Source organism: Haemaphysalis longicornis, unplaced genomic scaffold (assembly GCF_048455015.1).
Source record: "Haemaphysalis longicornis isolate Haplotype H1 unplaced genomic scaffold, Haemaphysalis longicornis Haplotype H1 scaffold_1, whole genome shotgun sequence".
Lineage (NCBI taxonomy): Eukaryota > Metazoa > Arthropoda > Arachnida > Ixodida > Ixodidae > Haemaphysalis > Haemaphysalis longicornis.
Genome location: NW_027526203.1, coordinates 224,381,535 through 224,401,590, shown reverse-complemented (window position 1 = coordinate 224,401,590; position 20,056 = coordinate 224,381,535). Strand labels below are relative to the sequence as shown.

Below are 20,056 nucleotides of genomic sequence, written 5' to 3'. Positions count from 1 at the left end.
TCTAGGGTTTAGTTGCGATATGCATATACTAATATGTATTCCTCACGAGCCTCCAAGAAAAACATAGGAGTAGATGGTGTAGAACTTACCAAAGCTTGAAAGCAAGCAGCCAGCAGTAATTTTGAGCAATTAGTAGTTTTGAATGAGTAAAAGCAAAAGACAGAAAAGAAAAGCATGCTTACAGTGCATTGTCATATTTACCACAATGACCACTGTGCACGCACCGGCTGTTAATTGACTGCATGTTGTGCAGCTTTTCCACCAAATTGAACAGAAAGGTACTAGTGTGCAAAAGCAGCCATTGTTTCAGTGTTTTCTCTACAAAAACTTGACAACCGTAGCACGCAGCCAAAGTAAAATCGCTATTCAATGTTTATTGCCACGTTTCCGCTCACACAATCATCGACAGACAGAGTGTATGTTGTTCAGCTGCCCGGAAACATTTGTAAGCTAACGGGAAGGGGGTATAAAAAGGAAAACAAAACGAAATGCTTTGGTCTAAAAAGTAGTCTTGCCAGTGTACCTAGCTACGTATAAAAACAAACATAGAAACATGAGTAGTATTGTGCCTTAAGCCTAATCAACATGTGCTAATTAAAATGAGTATCAAACAAAAACAACAAAAAAAGGCACTACTGCTTCCAGACCTTTTTCTCGCAATATTCGGTGGCCTGCAAGAGAGAAGAAATGGTCGACATTACTTCAAAATAGAAAAATGCCCACCTCCAAAGACAAAGATACACAAACAACTTTATCCAAAATTATGACTCTTCTTGTGCACTGATAACGCTCTGCAATGACCGTTAGCAATGGGGCAAAGACTTTCTGATGCAATCTGTTGTGTGCTGCTGAATTTAAATAAAACTGCACCTAATTTGCAAGAACATTACATTAATTGCAATGCTACGTTCTAACACAACTGTGTGATCAGAACTTTTTTACCTGCCGACGAATTATCGGCAACTGTAACTTTCTGTTTGCCACATGCCTTTGAGAATACTGCACCCTTCACTAAAAGTGGTACATTCAATAATCAATCTATGCACTAGTGAAGAACAGTGACACAACATTGTCAAAATCTGGAGTTCACAAAACCTCATTAGTCCATCATTACTATGAGTGACATGTTACCATAAATAATAAATCCGTGAAGTCATTCTATATGCATCATATCTATTTTAATGCACTATAGCCATTCTTTACTTGGCCGGGCAGACCTCATTTGCAAGAAAGTGTTTAATAGACTTAAGTCACCAGTTTTAGATTATGTATGTTTATTATAAGTACATTGGAAGCAGGTGATAAATAATGGTGGTCGACTTCATTAGAATCCAGAGTATGCTTGTGGCAAGATATAAAACCAGTAAACAATTTTTTTCTTAATTATATATACTAGTACTAGTAATACACTAGTAACCAACACGCAGCTCAAATAAAGCCACATCACCAGAAACGCAAGAATTCTTCACTGAAGTCAACCCAAGACAATGGGGTTAGCATGGTCAGTAAAAAAGTGATCATCGAAGAGGGAAATGGCGGCATGCAGAGATAGGGTGGGATAAGAGCCCATGGCAAATAACAAACAGGGAGAAATGATGTAAAACAGCTTTTGAAATAACTTTAGCCAGCTTGTTTTTCAACAAAATGAAAACAGCAAATAGTATTTTTCACACACAGGAGCAGACAACATGGCCCGATGCTCTATTTCGGAGCATGCATCTGAAAGAAGTGGAAGGCTGCAAGCTCATCATTCCAAGCGACCTCGTAGCAACACAAAAGCAACATCTCACAACAACTCTCCAAACTGGGAAGCCAGCACCTACAAAGGGAGAGAGAACAAGCAACAGGACCAAGGAAAATCAAGTGGTTCAAGCTTTAAAAGGCCAAAGTCCGAAGAAAGCTGTCCTGCACTGAGAAAGCCCACGAACGGTGGATAAGAAATCCAGACGAGGAAGTGCTCAGAGTAAGCCCGGGGAAATTCTAGGAGAAGAAAGAAATTTTGCGGGGCAAATGTTCATGCCCGATAACCTTGGAAACTATGAAAAGAAAGATGAAGCGGAAAGGAAGACGTTCCTGTGGCCGAAAGCATACGAAGCAATGACCGAAGAGGAAAGTCAAGAAAAGAAAAAGAAACTATGACATTTCATAAGACAAAAATACACAGTAAAAAAAAAAAACGCCTGCCTTAGGTGGATTTAAAGAAACTAAGGCTAGAGATTATAAGAAAATGAATAGCAGCTGTTCCGGAAAAAAAAAGAAGTGGGGGGGAGACCAGCAATAATAGATAGAAAACTAACCGTGAGCAAGACATACCATGACAAAAGGAGGTTACACACAGGGGAGAAATGCAATCTGCATGCACAAAATGGCACACCGTATTTACTCGAATCTACGCTGATACTTTTTTTAAAAAAGTCGTTCACAAAAGTCGGGGGTCAGCTTAGATTCGAGGATGCGGCTTTCCTGTCACCAGTAGCCACCCAACGCCGTCTCGCGGCCATAGGCTTGCAGCTTGCAGGTTTGCAGGTGCCATTTTGCTTGTGTGAACATTGTGAACTCGGCTCTGAGCGTTCCGTGCTTGCTTGCGTTCGTCGCCGGGTGACCTCGAGAAGCGCCCGCGTTTGTGGCACAATGGCGCCCACCAAGCGGTGCCACTACACCGCGGCTTTTAAGCGGAAGGTAGTCTTGGAGGCGAAGAGAACTTCAAATCTCCAAGCACAGCGTGAATTCGACATCGATGAGAAGAACGTGCGCCAATGGCGGAGGCAGCGGAACAAACTTTTCAGCTGTGCTGCCAAGCGAATGGCCTTCACAGGACCCAAGAAAGGTCGTCACCAGGTGGAAAAGGAAGTCGCTGACTTTAACCGGCAGCAAAGAGAGGGTGGAATGCCTATGACGACGGAGATGATACAGGCGAAGGCGAGGGAGATCGCAAACGTACGAGGCGTCGCACAGACTCAGTTGAAGGCCAGCAGGAGCTGTGTCACTTGCTTTATGAAGCGGTTCGGGTTCAGCTTGTGACGGCAGACGTCTGTGTGCCAAAAGCTGCCCCCTGACTTCGAGGAGAAACTGGTCGCAGTCCAGTGCTTTGTCATCAAGAAGTGGGTAGAAAAGGAGTATCGACTGGGCCAGACCGGTAACGCCGATCAGACCTCGGTGTATTTCGACATGCCTGTGGCATACACCGTAAATGACAAGGGCGCGAGAGAAGTGAAGGTCAAAACTGCAGGCTACGAGAAGCAGCGCGCCACCGTGATGTTGTGTTGCACGGCCGATGTGCAAAAGCTGCCGCCGTACATCATTTGTAAGAGAAAGACTCTTCCAGCGGGGAAGTTTTCCCCAAGAACGTTGTCGTGCGAGCCCACGAGAATGGTTGGATGAGTGGTGCCCTCGTCAAAGATTGGGTCGAGACTGTTTGGCAGCGACGTGCCGGTGCTCTGCTGTTTAAGTAGTCACTCCTGGTTCTGGACTCCTACTGCGGCCACTTGACAGATGCCATTAAGTCTGTGCTTTTGGAGGGTGGTACAGACATTGCGGTAATACCTGGCGGTACGACAAGCCAGCTACAACCGCTCGACATGGCCATCAGCAAGCCATTTAAGGACAGGCTGCGGAAGCATTACAAGGACGGGCTGACGCTGCAATATCACCAACTGACACTGACCAGGCGCATTAAGCGTGCTTCACTCAGCCAACTTGCGACCGATGCTTTATGCAAATGGAACACTCTCCCTGAAGAGATCCAGCATTTGACAATAAAAATAGCCGATATGAGAACGCCTAGCTCGACATCCAGTAGAGTGACAGAAAAAGATACAGTTCTACTAAACAGCTGCATCACAGGCACTATAAAAGCTATAGACATTGAAGGCAATATTCAAGAGGGAAGACAGGTGGTTGGCATAATGAAAAGGGACACTGACACCTTTTTCTGTTAAGATGGTAATGAATTGACGAGAGGAGGACAGGAAATTGACCAGGGGGAAGTACATCATCAAGGAGGACCTGAGAGCCAAATGTTTCAGGGTAAAGAGGATCCCTAATAAAACCAAACAAAGAGCGCCCATATGAAAGACTGGCCACATATAAGAATTTGTGTAAAGCCCCTTCAAGCAAAAAAAAAAAAAAAAAAGGATATGATCTTTTTTTTTTTTTTTTTCATTAAACCAACTTGGAAATCAAGTCCGCAAAAATCATGGTTTTGAAAGGGTCAATTAAACAGGTTTAAGTTTTACTGATCTCACCCTCAACAACAAACCCGCAGCCTCCCACAATAATTATGCTTCTTCCTAGCAAGCAAAAAAACCCAGTCAACTGTAGTGTCTTGTACAAAAGAACACAAACAAAATGTTCTGAAGAAACGATGCTTCAAAATTCAGTATATTGTAATTCATAACCGATAGTCCACATATTGCAGAACAAGATAACTCAGAGCCCAAGCTCTTGCTGAGCTTCAAATCTGCAAGCGTTCGAGTGCATCTTACTCCATCAGCTACAGAGCCATAGCTTTTGCAAGGAGAGTTACCAGCATCCTTTAAGACACAATAGTAATGCACCCTTGGCCTGCAAAAGTGGCAGTACCTTCAATACTGGTAACAATACAAGAAGCAAAACAGATAAATGAACCCCCAACGGGGCCATTCACACCAGGCCAGGCTACTTACGCCGCACGCTGCCGCATTCTCCTTTGAGTGGCACCAGTGGGACGGGCCATGGGTGCATGGGTTCTTGCCCACAAGATGTATGGGCCGATGCTTGTACTCTACTGCCTCCTCCGAGCACATGTTCCACGCCTGAAGGCCAAGACAAAAGGATATGCATGTTACGAACAGCACACGGACAATACATAGTGCCTGCCTTCTCTCAACCAGCAGGAAGCATAGCATACATCACTTGGGGGAGGGTTAATGATTAAAAGGGAAAATGAGAGACAACAAGCAACACTGCAAATACCAAGGGAAGTTGGGGATGACTTCAGGTGCAAAAACATAAGACGGGTGCCCAAGCCCTAACTTGCCCTTGGCCTTTGAGGTGCGACACTTTTTTTTTCACCCAGGTATTACGTGCCCACCAGCTCACTTCCAACTAGGTGTGAAGGGAACTACTCAGATGGAGAAGAGTAGTTGAAACAGAGTAGAACCTTGTTAAAGTATACTTTGGTCGGATGCAGTAAAAGAACGCTTGAAAGCTCAGCAGATTTTGTCAATCTAGTGAGGGAGCCTCGGATATGATATTAACTAACTTTTAAACCAGCACTAAGCCTTGCACACTTTTAGCACAATTAAAGCACAATTAACCGATGAGGAGTCGCACTAGGTACATGTCATGCAGTGATTACACGGTCGCTGCCCGATACACCCACAGTTGTTGCACTGTGATTTTTGCTTTAGCAAGATAGATGTGTGCACAGATTGTGATAAAGACTACGACTGTTTGCTGTGTGGCAATTCTGAATGCCCGAGTTTGGCCTTTCTCTCCTTGCTTATAACACGCTTCTTGAAATTCCCAAAAAAGGGCAGTGCTTAGGCACAGTTCCTCATGCATTCCTTATTGACAACCTCACTACATTGCCATAGGCTCGGCAGCCACCTGGTACTCGCATCACAAGCTAGCCACCAGTCATATGCCATGAGCAAGCATAATGACCCATGCCTGAGAACATGCTAGGTCGGCATAAGAAAGGTAGCTACAACGGTGAAGGAGGTGACTTCAATAATCGCAGGGACACACAAGCTGCTGTGAAGCCAGTAAGCAATAAGGCTGAAGTTGCCCGTTTTTTTCTTTTTACTTGTTTTGCAGCGCGACATTGGTTTCCATTCGAGTGCATCACACGTAAGATGCAGTGGTTGTTTTTTGTTTTGTTTTTTCTGGATTTAATTGGGGTGAACTTCCTTGTCATCAAATTTCTGCTAGTCCCGACTGAAATTTTGCTGTTCAGCAACTGCAACCACTGGATGTGCTGGCATATACACAGGCGCTTGGTCGCTTTCGTTATTTCGCTTCACTGCCTTTGGCATGAAATGCTTCAACAGGCAAACTTGTGACATACGCCACTGCCTCAGTATCCGAGTTCTGCACGGCTGGGATGTGCCTGTTTGACTCACGTGCCGGCACATTCACTTTTCCCGTGGCATGCACTGCTTTAACTTTTGTTCTATTTATTGCTGCAATGTGTGAAGATGGTGCAGTGGCCATAAATAAATAAAAAGTGCAGACAGTGCAGTGGTAGCATATTGGGCTTCCAAAGGAGACTCGAGTTAAAATCCCTATGGTTTACATGTTTTTTTATTTCCTCCTTACAGCGGCAGCCATTTTTTTTATTGGACAACGAAGGTTTTTCCTAGACTGAGGCACTAAAAGCCTTCTTCTTAAATCAGATTATATCGTCGCCACTGAAACGAGAGGTAACCTGCTAACAAAAGGATGTCTCCCTGTGATGCCCTGTCTGGAGCAGTGGAGCGCTGTCTTTACTTCTGCCACGGTTTCACGGTTGCGGATGCTCAGCAAATGCGCAGAAGTGGCGCGGCTGCGCTGAAGACTAGCAAACAAAAAAGCAAAATCTTTTTTTATGGTCTCGCGCGTTGCACGTATGACAATTATCTGGTTGTTGGAAACTGCTACAAACCATGGAATTCACGAAGGTTGAACAAAATGACAACCAAAGTTCGCTCTATATGCATTATAATGGAAAAATCAAGGATTAAAAAGAATACTGGGAAGAATGGGGGGAAGTAAAGGCTGACCAATTTGCTGCCTGCCTCTCCATCCTAAAACTAGCTCAATGCCACCAAATTTGATGTACAGTAAAAGCTTGTTAATTCGACACCCGTTAATTCGGAAATTCGGATAATTCGGACGGCTCTATTGGTCCCGGCCAAAGCGCATGTTAGTCTATGGGACCAAACCTTCGTTATTTCGTCAGAATTCAACCCCACACCGCTTAATTCGGACAAATTCTGACGGCTGCCGCTGCACAAAAGTGTGGTAAATTAGCAGCACTGGAACCACTGCAGTGAAACAGAAACCTGAGAGGCATCGCCATCGTCATCAACCACGATTCTGACGAAGAGTCATGTGAGAAGGTGCAGCCGCGACCTCATCGCACCTCACGAGAAGTCTCGGAGGCGCTTTTGATATTGGAGGACGTTTGCCCGAGCAGTTCCGACATTTTGTGTGCTGTTGGCCACTTGGAAGAGTTAAGAAAAGTTGTAATGTCAGCCGGAATATGCGCGAAAAAGCAGATGACTATTACAAAATACTTCAGCAAATAAAGGTATGCTTCTCCAACGTGATTTTAATGTTGTTTTTCCTATTCATTCATTAATTCGGCATTCGGATAATTCGGACATTTTCCCCGGTCCCGTGAGATCCGAATTAACGAGCTTTTACTGTATCTCATTTCTACAAGTGTACTTGATACAAGTGTAAAAAAAAAAAAAAAAAACGATGGCTTTGGCCCCTGGCTGTTTACCGCTAAGTCAGCCCTTGCCAGATGGCAGTTTGAATTTCTGCTGGTAGAAGCGCTTTCTCACACACACATACACAGTATGGCAAGGTGAGGGACAAGCACAGCATCAGCTGCAACCATAGCCTAGGTCCTTTCCAAGCAGTGACAATACCTGTCACAACAATTGTACTAGTAGGTGGGCTGACTGACTTGCTCCAACAGCTCTCAAGCAGAGGCTGTCACAGCATGCCAGTTGCGAGCAGGCAAAGTTTCTCCTTACAACGGCTCCGCCAACTGCCACCAAGGTGTAGGACTTGCAGCTCACTGTAGTAATACATGATTATAGGGGCATTTGAAGACAGGCCTCAATCAGTGCAACAGACAGGAAAATCCAAGAACCGGGATTGCAGTACAGAGTTCCACGTGTGGTGTTTTTATCAGCGGGCGATTCTAGTAAACCTCAAGGGGAGATCGACAGGAGTGCTGAATACTCCATAACCATTATTTCAGGCTAACATATGCAGTGCTTGTAGTTCATATCTACACCAATTCCGGGAAATTTGCAAAAATAAACAAATAAATAAACTGCACTCAATAGTGTCACTGTCACCATCCCTTTTGCCAATTATTTGAAGTCAGCCGTGACTACACACTCACAAACCCACAGGGCAGTAAATATAGGATCACAAACCTGTTCATCGTATACTAGCCATGCCCCAAATTGACACAAGGCTGGTATTACCCATGAAATATCTAGCTAAGAATTGAAATTTCAAAGACTCCCAACGTATCAATATTGCCCCACCACTAGAGCAGCTCACACTTGGCAGTTTCAAAAGGCATTGAGTGTTTCCTCCTCATCCAAGCTTTTGATTAAAATAAGCTTGGGCTTCAGAACTCTGCCATATGGTGCTTCAGCTGCATGTAGGAGATCGACAAATAAGCTTCAATGCCCCTTTGCAATACAAACACTGTCATGTCACTAGTGGGCATCTCATGCAACGAGTGTGGCAAAATAAGAGGCCGCAAACTGTACCTTGCACGCCTTCATGCTGCTGCCGAGCTGTGAGAGAGTCTGGAGGAACGTGGGGCCATACGCTCCAATCAGGGCCTTGCACTGTGCAGTAAAACCAAAAAGGGACAGCACACCTCATGAAATAAGCTGAACAGGCAAAACAAATAACTTGCCAAGGTAAAAATTTGCCCATGGATCTGGTGCAAAGCAATTACGGAACTGCATCCTAAATAAAGAAACCTTTCTTTCCTGCAAAGGTGGCTATGGTCGCCCTTGTACAAGTTTTAAGGCTGAATGCATGCACCTGTACCCGCCTGTCATGCAGAGTCCATTGGCTGAAACATTCTTTTGACCATTCCACAGTCAGGTGGACAATTCCCCCTCAAAGAGCCAAAACCACAGTGCACAGTGTATACAATATATCTCGGAGACCCATATACAAGTATCCCCAGCTCGCAATGCTCAACAAGACAAAAATTTGAGCTTTTTTGCAATTTGAAACCAAATCATAACATGTCGTGCCTTAAATTGTCCACTGAGCAGGCAAATTAGTATACTGCATAATTAGTATGTCGCTTCAAAACACCTGCACAGACAAAACTGTCTGGTTCACAAGCATGCCCTTCTTCAATATGAAGCCCTTGCTTCCTGTTTCTACTTCCTTCTATTAACAGTATACCGCCACCACCACAGGCCAATCGGTGAAATGCAATCACTCAACACCACCAATGTTATATGTGTGCACAGTACAATGAATAAATAGGGCATTCATGAGCCATCATGAAAACAACAAGCACAGCAGATGAAGGAGGTGACCTGAAAAGATGTGCAATTAACAGATGCTTACATCCTCTAGACTGAATGCTTGCACATATTTAGCAAATGGCTCAAATTTGACACAAAGAAAACTGCAGGACTTGAAATAAAAATATGCAGATGAGAACACCAACCATTATATTTTGTGCAATTTACGCAAATAATATTGCTCGTGCAAGAAAAAGGGTGGCAGCACATCAAAAACAAGCATAGAGTTCAAAAGCCAGAAAACTCGCCTTATGGAACCTACCAGACAGAAAACAGGAAGAGATAAAGCAGAATTTGGAATTCTGCAATGCTCAAAGTTGTTATACAACTGTTTCCTTAGCGCACTTGGCTACAGAGCCCTACCCCATACAAATACCAGCACCTAGAGTTACTTCATTTATGACAATTCCATAGCAAGAAACCACGTAGGACTGGCAAGTAGAGTGCAGCATTACCTTGGGCTCGACTGCTTTGGGCACATGATCGCAGACATTGGCCAGCTGTTTGGCTACTTCTTGATCATTTTCAGCCTTTTTTAGCGCCTGCTCAATGTAGGTGATGGCTGAAGTGCAGCCCGCGCAGGTGTTCAGCTTCAGCTTCAGGTCCGATTCTAAATTGACACAGGAAGCAATGTTACATATTAGGGAGATAAAAGACAACAGTGCCAACACTACAAGGCAAATGGTGATGCACATTTGAGGTACTTGATGGTTTTTAATTTTCCAGGGACCATTGCTCAAAATGCTCACTTGACAAACATTCATGACGGCTTCATTCAAGCAGGTGATTCTGAAGAATTGTCGGAAAACTTTGTGCACTAGGCATCTAAAATAACCAGGCCGACACACTGCCAACATTGCACGGCAGCATATGCATCTATAAAAGTTACACCTGCCCATTAAACCAGCAATCACAGTGATAGCATCAACGCACACTGCAACCAGTGTAACGGGATTGCAGTAGTTGGCCAGGGGCCCACGAAGGCCACCTTGGTGTTCACTTCTCTTTCAAGTAAGAAAAATAAACAAAAGCTTCAGACTTCTCCAGATAGGCAATAAAAAGGCAGAATGAGTCAAACTTGAACTTTGTGTATTTACATGTTCCGTCATCGCTTTTCACTGTGATAGTAGTAGTCATCGTTGTAGCCATCTATTATACAGGGTGGTGTGACGATAATTGGAACATTTTAAAATTTTTTTCTGAACGAACCGCCTCTCTGTTCGCGCTCAAACTTCACACGAAGGTCGCATTTTGTGGTCTAATTTGTTTGACACCAGGAGCAACGACGGTACTTGCCTGGTTATTTTGAAAATAAATAAAAACGATTTTCACCTATAGGAAAATGGCGGCTGATTTGGACGCGCAATACAGCACAAGTTGATCTTGGAACGACGGCGCCACCCGGGGTATTTAGAGTGAAAAGAATGTTTGGTATTCACGGTAGGAAGGAGCCAAATGGTGTAGCAGACGATCAGAAAATATGAAAGCGGGTTTTCTGATCATCTGCTAGCTCATTTGGCTCCTTCCTAGGAGCATTTTCTGATTGTCTGCTGCATCATTTGGCTCCTTCCTACCGTGAATCTCAAACGTGTGTTTCGCTCTGCATACCCCAGGTGGTGCCGTCGTTCCAAGATCAACTTGCGCTGGCTCGTGCGTCCAAATCAGCCACCATTTTCCCGTAGCCGAAAATCGTTTTTATTTCTTTTCAGAATAACCAGGTAAGTACCGTCGTCATCGTTCCCAGAGTCAAACAAAAATTGGGCCCATCTCCCCGCGAGGGGGACTCGAGTAAATGCGTCACATAGGGGGTGGGTGTATTGCGTTAACGTTTAGTGTTTGGGGAGTTGGTGGTAGTGAATGCGTTGTATCAGCAGCTTCTTGACGTAGTTTGAATGAGTCAAGGATATAAGGCGCGTTCGTAGCCTCCCATTCTGTGTCGGCTTTGTGGCGCAGTGGGTAGAGCACCATGTACATTGTGTTCCGCCCGCAGGGTCGAGGGATCGAAACCAGGCGCCGGATAGTATTTTTTTTTTATACAGTGTAGGGGGAGGGGTGCGGACAACGACGGTGCGGACTACGACGGACGTCAACGCGGGTGACATCGTGAGTCACTGAAATGCTCTGCATTTAAAATAGACCACAAAATGTGACCTTCGTGTGAAGTTTGAGCGCGAACAGAGCGGCGGTTCGCTCAGGAAAATTTTTTAAAGTGTTCCAATTATCGTCGCACCACCCTGTATCATCGTCTCCCTCATGCATGACTGGCGGGCCTGGATCATTCTGTCCACAGGTGTTCACATTTCTCCCAAAGTGGAATGTGTCAGCACACACTAGAATTAGCAGCCACCGGCTTTGCGAACTGGGCGTCTGTAGCGCGAGTGGTCTTGTGCTCCCCCCTTAAAGGAGCCATGAAGAGAAAATGCAAGTTGGTTTTATTCGAAATATTTCGTGTTTTATAGTGCCCCCAGCCCTTGTCCGGATACAAACGGTGCTTTATTCACTGAGAAATTAAACAATTTAGGTTAAAATTTTGATTTTCCCGCTCAATCGTGCGTTTTCGTGGCCCCAAGTGACATCACGGGAACCGACCGCTCTGCAGCCTAGAGTACCTTCATTCACGCATCCGCCGTACAGGGTAGAGACACGTAACGCTGGCGCCGCCATGTTCAGTTGCTCGCTCGCCGCCGAAGCAAGTCATTGTGTCAAAACCGCGCTAAAATTATCGCCGCAACGCGGTTTACTGAAGAAGTTTGAATCATATTGTCTGTTTCGCGTTGCTAGGTCTCGTGGGAAACGAAAAGAATAACGCGTTGAGCCCGTTGGCCCAATTGCGGCGGCACGGGACCGTTCAAAGGTTGTCTCCACCCTGTACAGCGGTGTTGGTTTATTCCCGCGTTTCTTTACGTTCCGTAACCTAGATGGCGCCACCATACCGTGGCAAGCGTTTGGTTTGTTTTTGCCCGCATTTAAACCTGGCTTGTTTTTGTTCTGGGAGAAAATATTCGTTCCCTGAAACAGTGCTCGCTCGACAAATGGGGTCACGTAAGACACCGTTGCTTGCGTCAATCGGCCAGTGTCGTCTGAGACAACCCCAAGCCCCGTAGTGCTGTGCAGCTAAACCAAAGCATGCTGTGCGCAGTACGAACAGCAGAACGCATCAGTACTTCTGTGTTTACATGTGCTTTCGTAACTTCCACTGTTTGTCCAATCATTCTTATTGCTTTGTAAAGAATGTGCCCTAAATTTAAGCGCAAATCGCTCGTTCGTCTAGTTTGTAAGCTCTACCTAATTTGCGTCTGCTTCTGCCAGCCTCCGCCAATCGCAGAGCTTAGCCCATGTGACATCACAGGTTCTGTTGCGGGAAATGAGCTGGTGGGTCGCATGACCATTCCCGTTTTTCCTAATTATGTAGCTTATTTGAGCGAAGTTTACGTTAAAAGTGGTGTCAGTATGATTCTAACGACACAATCTTTTGAATGAACCAAACTTGTGTTTTCTCTTCATGGCTCCTTTAAGCCGTGGACGCACGTGAACTGTTTTCTTAGTATTTTTTGCGAGTGCCATGCGCCAGCCTGGACGATGCCGGGCACTCCTCGTCAATGCGCATGCTCGCGTGCATCGTAAACGGCGGGAGTAACGAGTAACTATGACTCGCGGTTCTCTGATGACGCCGCACACATTACGGCCAGCAACAATAGCGCTGTTTGGTGGCTGAAAGTAGCAGTTTATGTCGTTGTAAATATGCTTGCGTAATTCTTTCCTTTTTGCACTCACGGAAATGCGCAGTAAAAAAGCAGCGAGAAATAGGTTTCACCGAACCCAAGCCCTGCCCTTCTCACTGCCCTACTCGCTGACAGGCAGCTGTGACCGCAGTAGCTTACTAAATCCCTTTCCACAACGTACAGGCAAGTCTTACAAAAAGGTGCATAATAAGACAATTAATACGATGGATGCAAGGCATTCAAAACAAGTGCAGGTACAGGGTGGCAAACTTCGCAGCACAACTGTCGGCTTCCTGCTAAGTTCGAAATGTGTTTCGGGGCCCCTTTAAGAAATGCACAATGCAAAATGCTCACGTTTCTTGAGCCCTCCCTTGGGGCAAGCCTTGATGGCAACGCAGACAATGCTGGGGTCAATCTCCTGAGCGATAAGCACCATCACAGCAGGTCCGTACTCTTCCACAAATGCAGCGCACTCGTCAGCTAGGTTTTTGGGGAGCTTGCTGCACAACTTTTCAAGGATGGCTTCAACCTCGGTCTGCGATGGAACAAAGAACAAGCCTACTCATTAGCATTCCCTCTGCAAATCAACACGCTGAATTAACGCACTTAAAGGCAAACCTAATGGCCATTTACTGGAAGTCACATCTCAATGGGCCTATTCGGCTGCTGTGTGCATATTTAGACTGCACCACACACAGCCAGCCGGGTATTTATTCATTGTTTACTCAACAAGCTGCAACATCAGTTCAACCTCGCTGTAATGAACACCTTTTGCTCGATTTCAATTTCAAAAGTGCCAATTTTGGGTGGTCCCTTGCGGAAACTGGGTTTCCAAGACATTAAAATTTTTGCTGCAATTGACCTTTAAAGGGACCATGATGACAACATACGCTCTTGTTTTATTTCAGGGAACTAGCCTTTGATGATAATTCGCTCAACTCTATTCCAGCCCACAAAGACTGTTGTTTTAATTTTAAAAAAGATCACTAATATGGGCAAATTTTCAAATTTCCTTCTACACAAGTTCAGTAGTGATGCCTTGGCAGCGTGCCAAAAACGGAGTAGTACTCAATTTGCTAACTACCCACTGGCTTCAAGCAGTGCAATCAAACAGAACCATAGGACCAATATAGCTCCATAATAGTGTTTACTGAAGGTAATGTTTGTCAGTGGCCTCCGATCCCCCACACTAGTCCCAGTGGTGTCATAGGGGCAGTGAAAGTGACTATCAAGTTGCCACTCTTTCATCTGTATTCGTTATCATCTAGCTCAATTGTTTGAAGTTTGCATTCAAATCACCACAAAGTTATTCTGGAGTGGGGGAATCTTTTGAAAGAAAGAACTCGTTTTATATCTTTACGGTCCCCTTAAGAACACTGGCAGCACAACCCTGACAGTGTTCAATGGGGCTCCAGTGCCACTGCGTCTCCAGTGAAGAAGTGCAAAACTACTCTCGCCACGCTTCGAGATGTCAAATCTATGGTGCTTGTCTCCAGCAAAACGTGAAGAGCGAAAGGCAAGGAAGACGAGCAAAGGATTACATATAACAGCCGAATCAATCTGTGACCACCAATGCGACTTTTTCAGCAGGGGTATGAAGAGAGAGGCAAAAAAGACAACCCCAAGACTTGAGCAAGAGAAAACAAAAGAGCGGTGCATCACGGCGTGTAGCTGCGAGCATACAACTAATATCACGATACATTGTCTTTAACGAGTGCTTTGCACTGAAAAAATATTCTGGCAGAAAATGGCCACACAACATGCAGGGAACGTTCTTTACTGCCAGCACAACGGTCAAGTAGTAATTTTTGGCTCCATACAACAATTGCATTTGTTAGTGCTGCTGCGAGACATATAACGCGAAGGTGCTGAATTCCCTCTAACGCTGCTTAACCCTTTCAGGGTCACGAACGTACATATACGTCCCCTGCAAACACCTTCAAAATGGTCAATAATGTACATGTACGTCATTGCTTGTACGTTTAAAAAGCGCGCCTTTTACGCCAACTTTCTTGCTTGGCATGTGCTGCCACACTGTGGAAATACGTCAGATTGTTTTCTTGCGCCGATGGGTCTTTTTTTATTTTTTTATGATATACTTCAGCGGTGCATCGGCTATCGCTTGGCAATCCGGTAACGAGGGGGCACACTGGGTATCGCCCACCGGGCGCCTGGGCACCTCTCGCTTCTTGCGCCTGCCACAGACCAAGGGTGCCTGTGAAACTGGTGAGGCTCTTTTCTCTCTCTCTTTTTTTTTTTTTGTATTTTATAGGAGCGGTGCACCGTCTATCACTCGGGCATCCGGCCGCGAACCCACGCACAGCGGCTGGTTTCAGTATCGTCCTCCGGGCGCTTCCTGCTTTTTGCGCCCGCGAAACTGATGTCCATCTGATTTCGATTCACTCAAAAGATGCAGGCTTGTTACTCTCTCATTTTTATGTAGAATTTTTCTTGTGTTACTCATGAATAAACTATATGTATGTAACAACACAAACGATTTTTTTCTCATTTTATGGTCACCCTAAAAAAATTATGATAATTTTTTCTCGAAATAGATTCATTCGAAGAATTAAAATCAGCAATAACAAAAGTCGACCCTGGGGGGTCGCATTTGGCGAAAAAAATTCTCCCCTCAAAGGGTTAACAAAATGTCAAGAGCGAGCTTTGGAAAGCAGAAGGCCATGCAGTTGCCATTTTAAGTGGGCCCACAAGTCAGCTACATACGGCTATTAGATATCTGCACCAATTTTTTTCCTTTGAGGGCAGAAGGGATGACCATCAGTTCTAAAGGCCAGAAAATGGACACTAAGGTCGTAGAATCCTTTCCTTAAAGTATCTGCCTGTTACAATGGACCCTCTTAATCCAGAAAATAAATGCCTACTGTACCCAAAATATGTACTATCCAAACAGGGAGGTGGGCAGTAGATGAGCGACAAGTAGGAACTACGACCAGTATTGCATACAAATGCTGCAGACAATTTATTCTTTCTACGAGACCACAGCATTTCTGCACACCGTTCACGTGGGGAAACGAATCGCTTAACGATGTTGTCGGAGCTTAGCACCAGCGCTTAGTTAGAAAAGTCTAGCACATGCGGTTGAGTGCATAAAGACGCACGCTACGCTGAGGAAATAGAGCAAAAGTGTAATTAGAAGCAATTACTAACCAGCTAGAGTCGAAACTGACTATATCGAACTTGTTTACATCAAATTACCCTGTATATCGAACTATTCCTGGACACTGTATATTTAAAATGAGAATATATTGCAAAAATTACACTTATATCGAACAAAAATACCAGCGACTCCCAATATATCAAACGACAAATGCCGCAGAAGTTGGCTTTCCCTCGCGGTGGAGGAGAAATTCTGTCAACACACCCTAAAAGTGGCTTAGCCCGGGGCAGTGGGTGGCTCCCCTCGCTCTTCGTGACTGCGATGCCGCGCCGTGTAGGGCGAGCCATGGACACCCCACATGGAAAAAATGACCCTGGCCCGCACACTGCGCTCCTTTGGACAGCCAATCACTGGCAACACTGAGGTGAGTTGTCTCCACGCTTTTCTCGTTCGTTGTGTTTGCGTCGTTCGCACTTTGTGGGTTTTCTTGTGAAGGGTAGCTGTGGTGGCTAGTGCTAGTGTAACTAAATAAAGGCTTATTTAGTGGATGGAGCTAGTGTGAAGCAGCAGAATTTTCCTTTCGCTGTGAAGCTGGCAATCATAAATCGAACCGAACGCAGTGAGAAGTTGAATGTTTCCATGGTGCACGAGATTCCAAACAGCAGAGATTACCGGGCAGATATTACAAAAGAAACCATCCGAAATTGCTTCAGACATGATGGTTTGCGTGTGCCTGTGACGACTTTGAAAATCCTGACGATGGCAACGAAGCCATCGCTGGTGTTGCCAAAGTGTGGAGCAACCGCCATTGCTGGATCAAAAGTCAGCGAGTATGTGAGTGTGGATGATGTCGTCGCGACCACAGGTGAGTTTGGTACACTATGTCCAACATCGTACCGAGCACTAGTAACAGCGGGCGCAATGAGGACAGCAACAACGTTCTTTTTTTTCTTTACCCACAACCTCCGAGGTGATTCGTGCCCTCGCACTAGTCTGGTACTTCTTCGCGAATGTGAAAGGTTGCAGCCTTAGCTGCTCCGACTCTTTGGGCAAATGTGGAGAAGTGAGTACTGTCGCAGGCAGCGAGGTTGTTCAACCAGAAGAAGATACAGGACTATTTTATGCGAAAGTAAGCCAGTTTCACCGATAAAGTGTTTTTATAAATGGCATGTGCTTTTATGACGTCCAATTCTTTAGCTGGCTTACATTGCATTGCTTCCTATATTGAACTGATAGGTGCTTTTTGAGAGTTTGATATACCCAGGTTTGACTACAACAATCAGTCGCGGCCAGCAAAATTAGCCAACAGCCGTTCATTTACCCGAAACCCGTTTGCAAAACAGTTTGCATTGCTGCTTAACGCTCCTCAAGACTGCTTGCTCATTTTTTAAATGGTAGCACTCCAGTCCGTAAAACAGCTCATATGAAATAATCTGACGAAGTACGACTGTGAAACCGAAAGTTAGACCAGTTGGATGCCGCACGGCCAGCGGCAGATTGCCCACAATGTACGGGAATCACCTCCCTGCTTGACGCAATTCTTACCCTTTTCATCGAATAGAACGGATGTATGCGTGGGAATCATAAACGCCGAACATCACTGAACCTGACCGCTTTATTACATAAACTATGGGATGAGGGCAGACTCGACCTCAAATACCATCAAAAGAGCAGACTCGACCCCCTCATGTGCCACTTTGAATACAAAAGTGCTTTTCTTGACTCTCCCTGGGGTCACATTTTTTGACGGCATCCTTCTATTTGACAGTCAAGTTGACCGTCTGCCTAGACAGGCCCATTCTTCTGGCAATGTTGACCTGCTTGTTGCCATGTTCAGTAGCATTAATTAGGCTCAGCTTATCCAACAGTGAAATCTGCTGCCAAGTCGATGATCAGGAAAAAAAGAAAAAAAAGGCCACCAGCGCTGGTTTGACTCAGCCATAGCTCGCCCACACCAGCAACCCATTCCCCGCCGACAATTTTGCCAGACATAGTAGTTTCCTCATCAAAATAAGCACAAAAGGTGTCGATGCCACCGAGGTCCATTATTGGCGCACAGTCCAAACAATTTTCACCCAAAATTTAGCCTGTTATAACCGACAGTCTGCTATAGCCGGGCTATTATGAGCAGAGTGGGCTCCGTTTAAAATGTGTGGTGACCAAACAAAGCAACAGAAATGGCCCATTCTAACCGGATGTCTCATGTTGCTGCATCCACTGTAACGAGTGTAAACTGTACCTTGTTTGGTTTTATCTATAGTTCATTTCAGAAGCTGTGTGCAGCACTGTGGAGGCTACATTGCAGACAACACTGTCCACCGAGGGCACCTAACTCACCGTGAAGAAAAACTACAATAGGCGCCTAGGCCTTGCGGTTCCACCTGCCCAGAGGGGAGACAGAATTGTCCTTTTAAGACCCCCTTCACAGTGAGTTAGGAGGGCTAAGTGGGTGGAGTTGTTGACAATGATGTAGCCTCTGCAGTGCTACACGCAGCTTCTGAAATGAACTATAGGTCTAACTATGCTGAAATCAAGATTACAGCAGCATTTCAATAACATCGATTGCAAGAACACCCCCAAACAAGTTTGCACCTAATATACCTCCCAGTATGGAGCCAAGTACCTTGCATATTGCAAAGCTATATGATTTCTGCCAAGTACCTTGTGTTACAAAGAAACACAACAGCTCACCTCAGTGGCATTGGCTACAAGCTCATTCTGGATGAAGTGGAGGGCGTACTCGCAAAAAGTGCACTCCAGTTGTCCTTCAGGGGCTAGAAGACAAACAAAAGATGCAGTTATATCGAGAAAGTACTTTCTTCAGTGCAACAAAATATTCCAAAAAGACTCACTCTCAGAAGCTTCTGTGCTCAAAATACCATTCAGCAGAGCAATTTTATATCCAACGTGCCATTACTAGCAGTAAAGTGCTCAAGTGGTCAAGCTAGAGAGATTTCCCATGTGAAATTAGTTGCTCTGCCTTTAACCCTTTCACTATTGTGACTATTCAAAATCTAATATTTTTGAACAATCTTAATTCTAAATCGAGGCATTTTTAAGAAAGTAAAGCCTCTTAGCAGTAGTAGTGCATGACATGCCCTTTCAGAATCAATTTCGTTTTCAAACATGATTTCTGATGTAAATACTATTCATCTCCTGAAGTGTGACAATGGGGTGTGGTCACCCCTCACCACTGCTTCCATACCTTGTTATAACGAGACGGGCTATAACTTAATAATGGATATAACGAGCAAATCATAATTCCCCTTGACAGTCCCCATAAAAACAAATGTATTTATACCTTCATTTTAACGAGGTAAAATTTGCCCATTGCAGGATATAACGAACAAATTTCGTTTGGAAATAAAATTTCCAGCCAATTTCACGACAGTGCGCAACACAGATTTGATACGGTGCACAACACGACAACTGTATTTAGAAGTTCAAAACTTTTGCCACGCATCCTTCAGTAATGAGCACAAAGCTGGATGGCACCCCATGCGCCTGCGAAGCCATACCCACCATTCTCTTGCTGCACACGGCACGCAGCCAATGCACGCAGCCTGAACGGCCGCGGGAGCAGCGCGCGTTGTGGAAGTTGTTTTTTTTTTTATGCTTATCTTTTATTGTGCTGCGCTCGTGATTCGAGCAGCAGCATGAATGCGCCAGGCGGGAAGCGAAAGCAAAAGACTATAACGCTAGACCAAAAGGCGGCTATGACAAAAGTCGTTACATCGGGCAAGAAGCTGAGCGAGCCATCGTTCGCGTCAAAAAGATGCATTAACGTCCAATTACAGACTTCTTTGCATCAATGTCTGCTTGAAACACAAGTTACGTATTTTGAACTGTGATAAAGTAAGTGTGTGACTTTTCCTTTTCATCTCCAGAATGCGGTTATTTTGTTGTCTACTGCCATGCGGCGAGATCCAATTTCGCCCGCTATTTGTTTT

At 44.9% G+C, this 20,056-nt stretch overlaps 1 protein-coding gene across 1 annotated transcript in view; it reads right to left on the bottom strand.

Annotated features, from left to right (window-relative positions):
* Nucleotides 1-354: 354 nt before the first annotated feature.
* Sap-r (prosaposin) overlaps nucleotides 355-20,056 on the bottom strand; it is a 91,999-nt gene continuing 72,297 nt past the window's right edge. The window contains exons 29-34 of the mRNA XM_077673658.1: nucleotides 18,798-18,880; nucleotides 13,343-13,523; nucleotides 9,722-9,876; nucleotides 8,484-8,564; nucleotides 4,665-4,793; nucleotides 355-671 (exon numbers count right to left, since the gene is read on the bottom strand). Coding sequence (XP_077529784.1) covers nucleotides 633-671; nucleotides 4,665-4,793; nucleotides 8,484-8,564; nucleotides 9,722-9,876; nucleotides 13,343-13,523; nucleotides 18,798-18,880 — 668 coding nt within the window. The 3' untranslated portion in view covers nucleotides 355-632. The remainder of the gene's footprint in view (nucleotides 672-4,664; nucleotides 4,794-8,483; nucleotides 8,565-9,721; nucleotides 9,877-13,342; nucleotides 13,524-18,797; nucleotides 18,881-20,056) is intronic.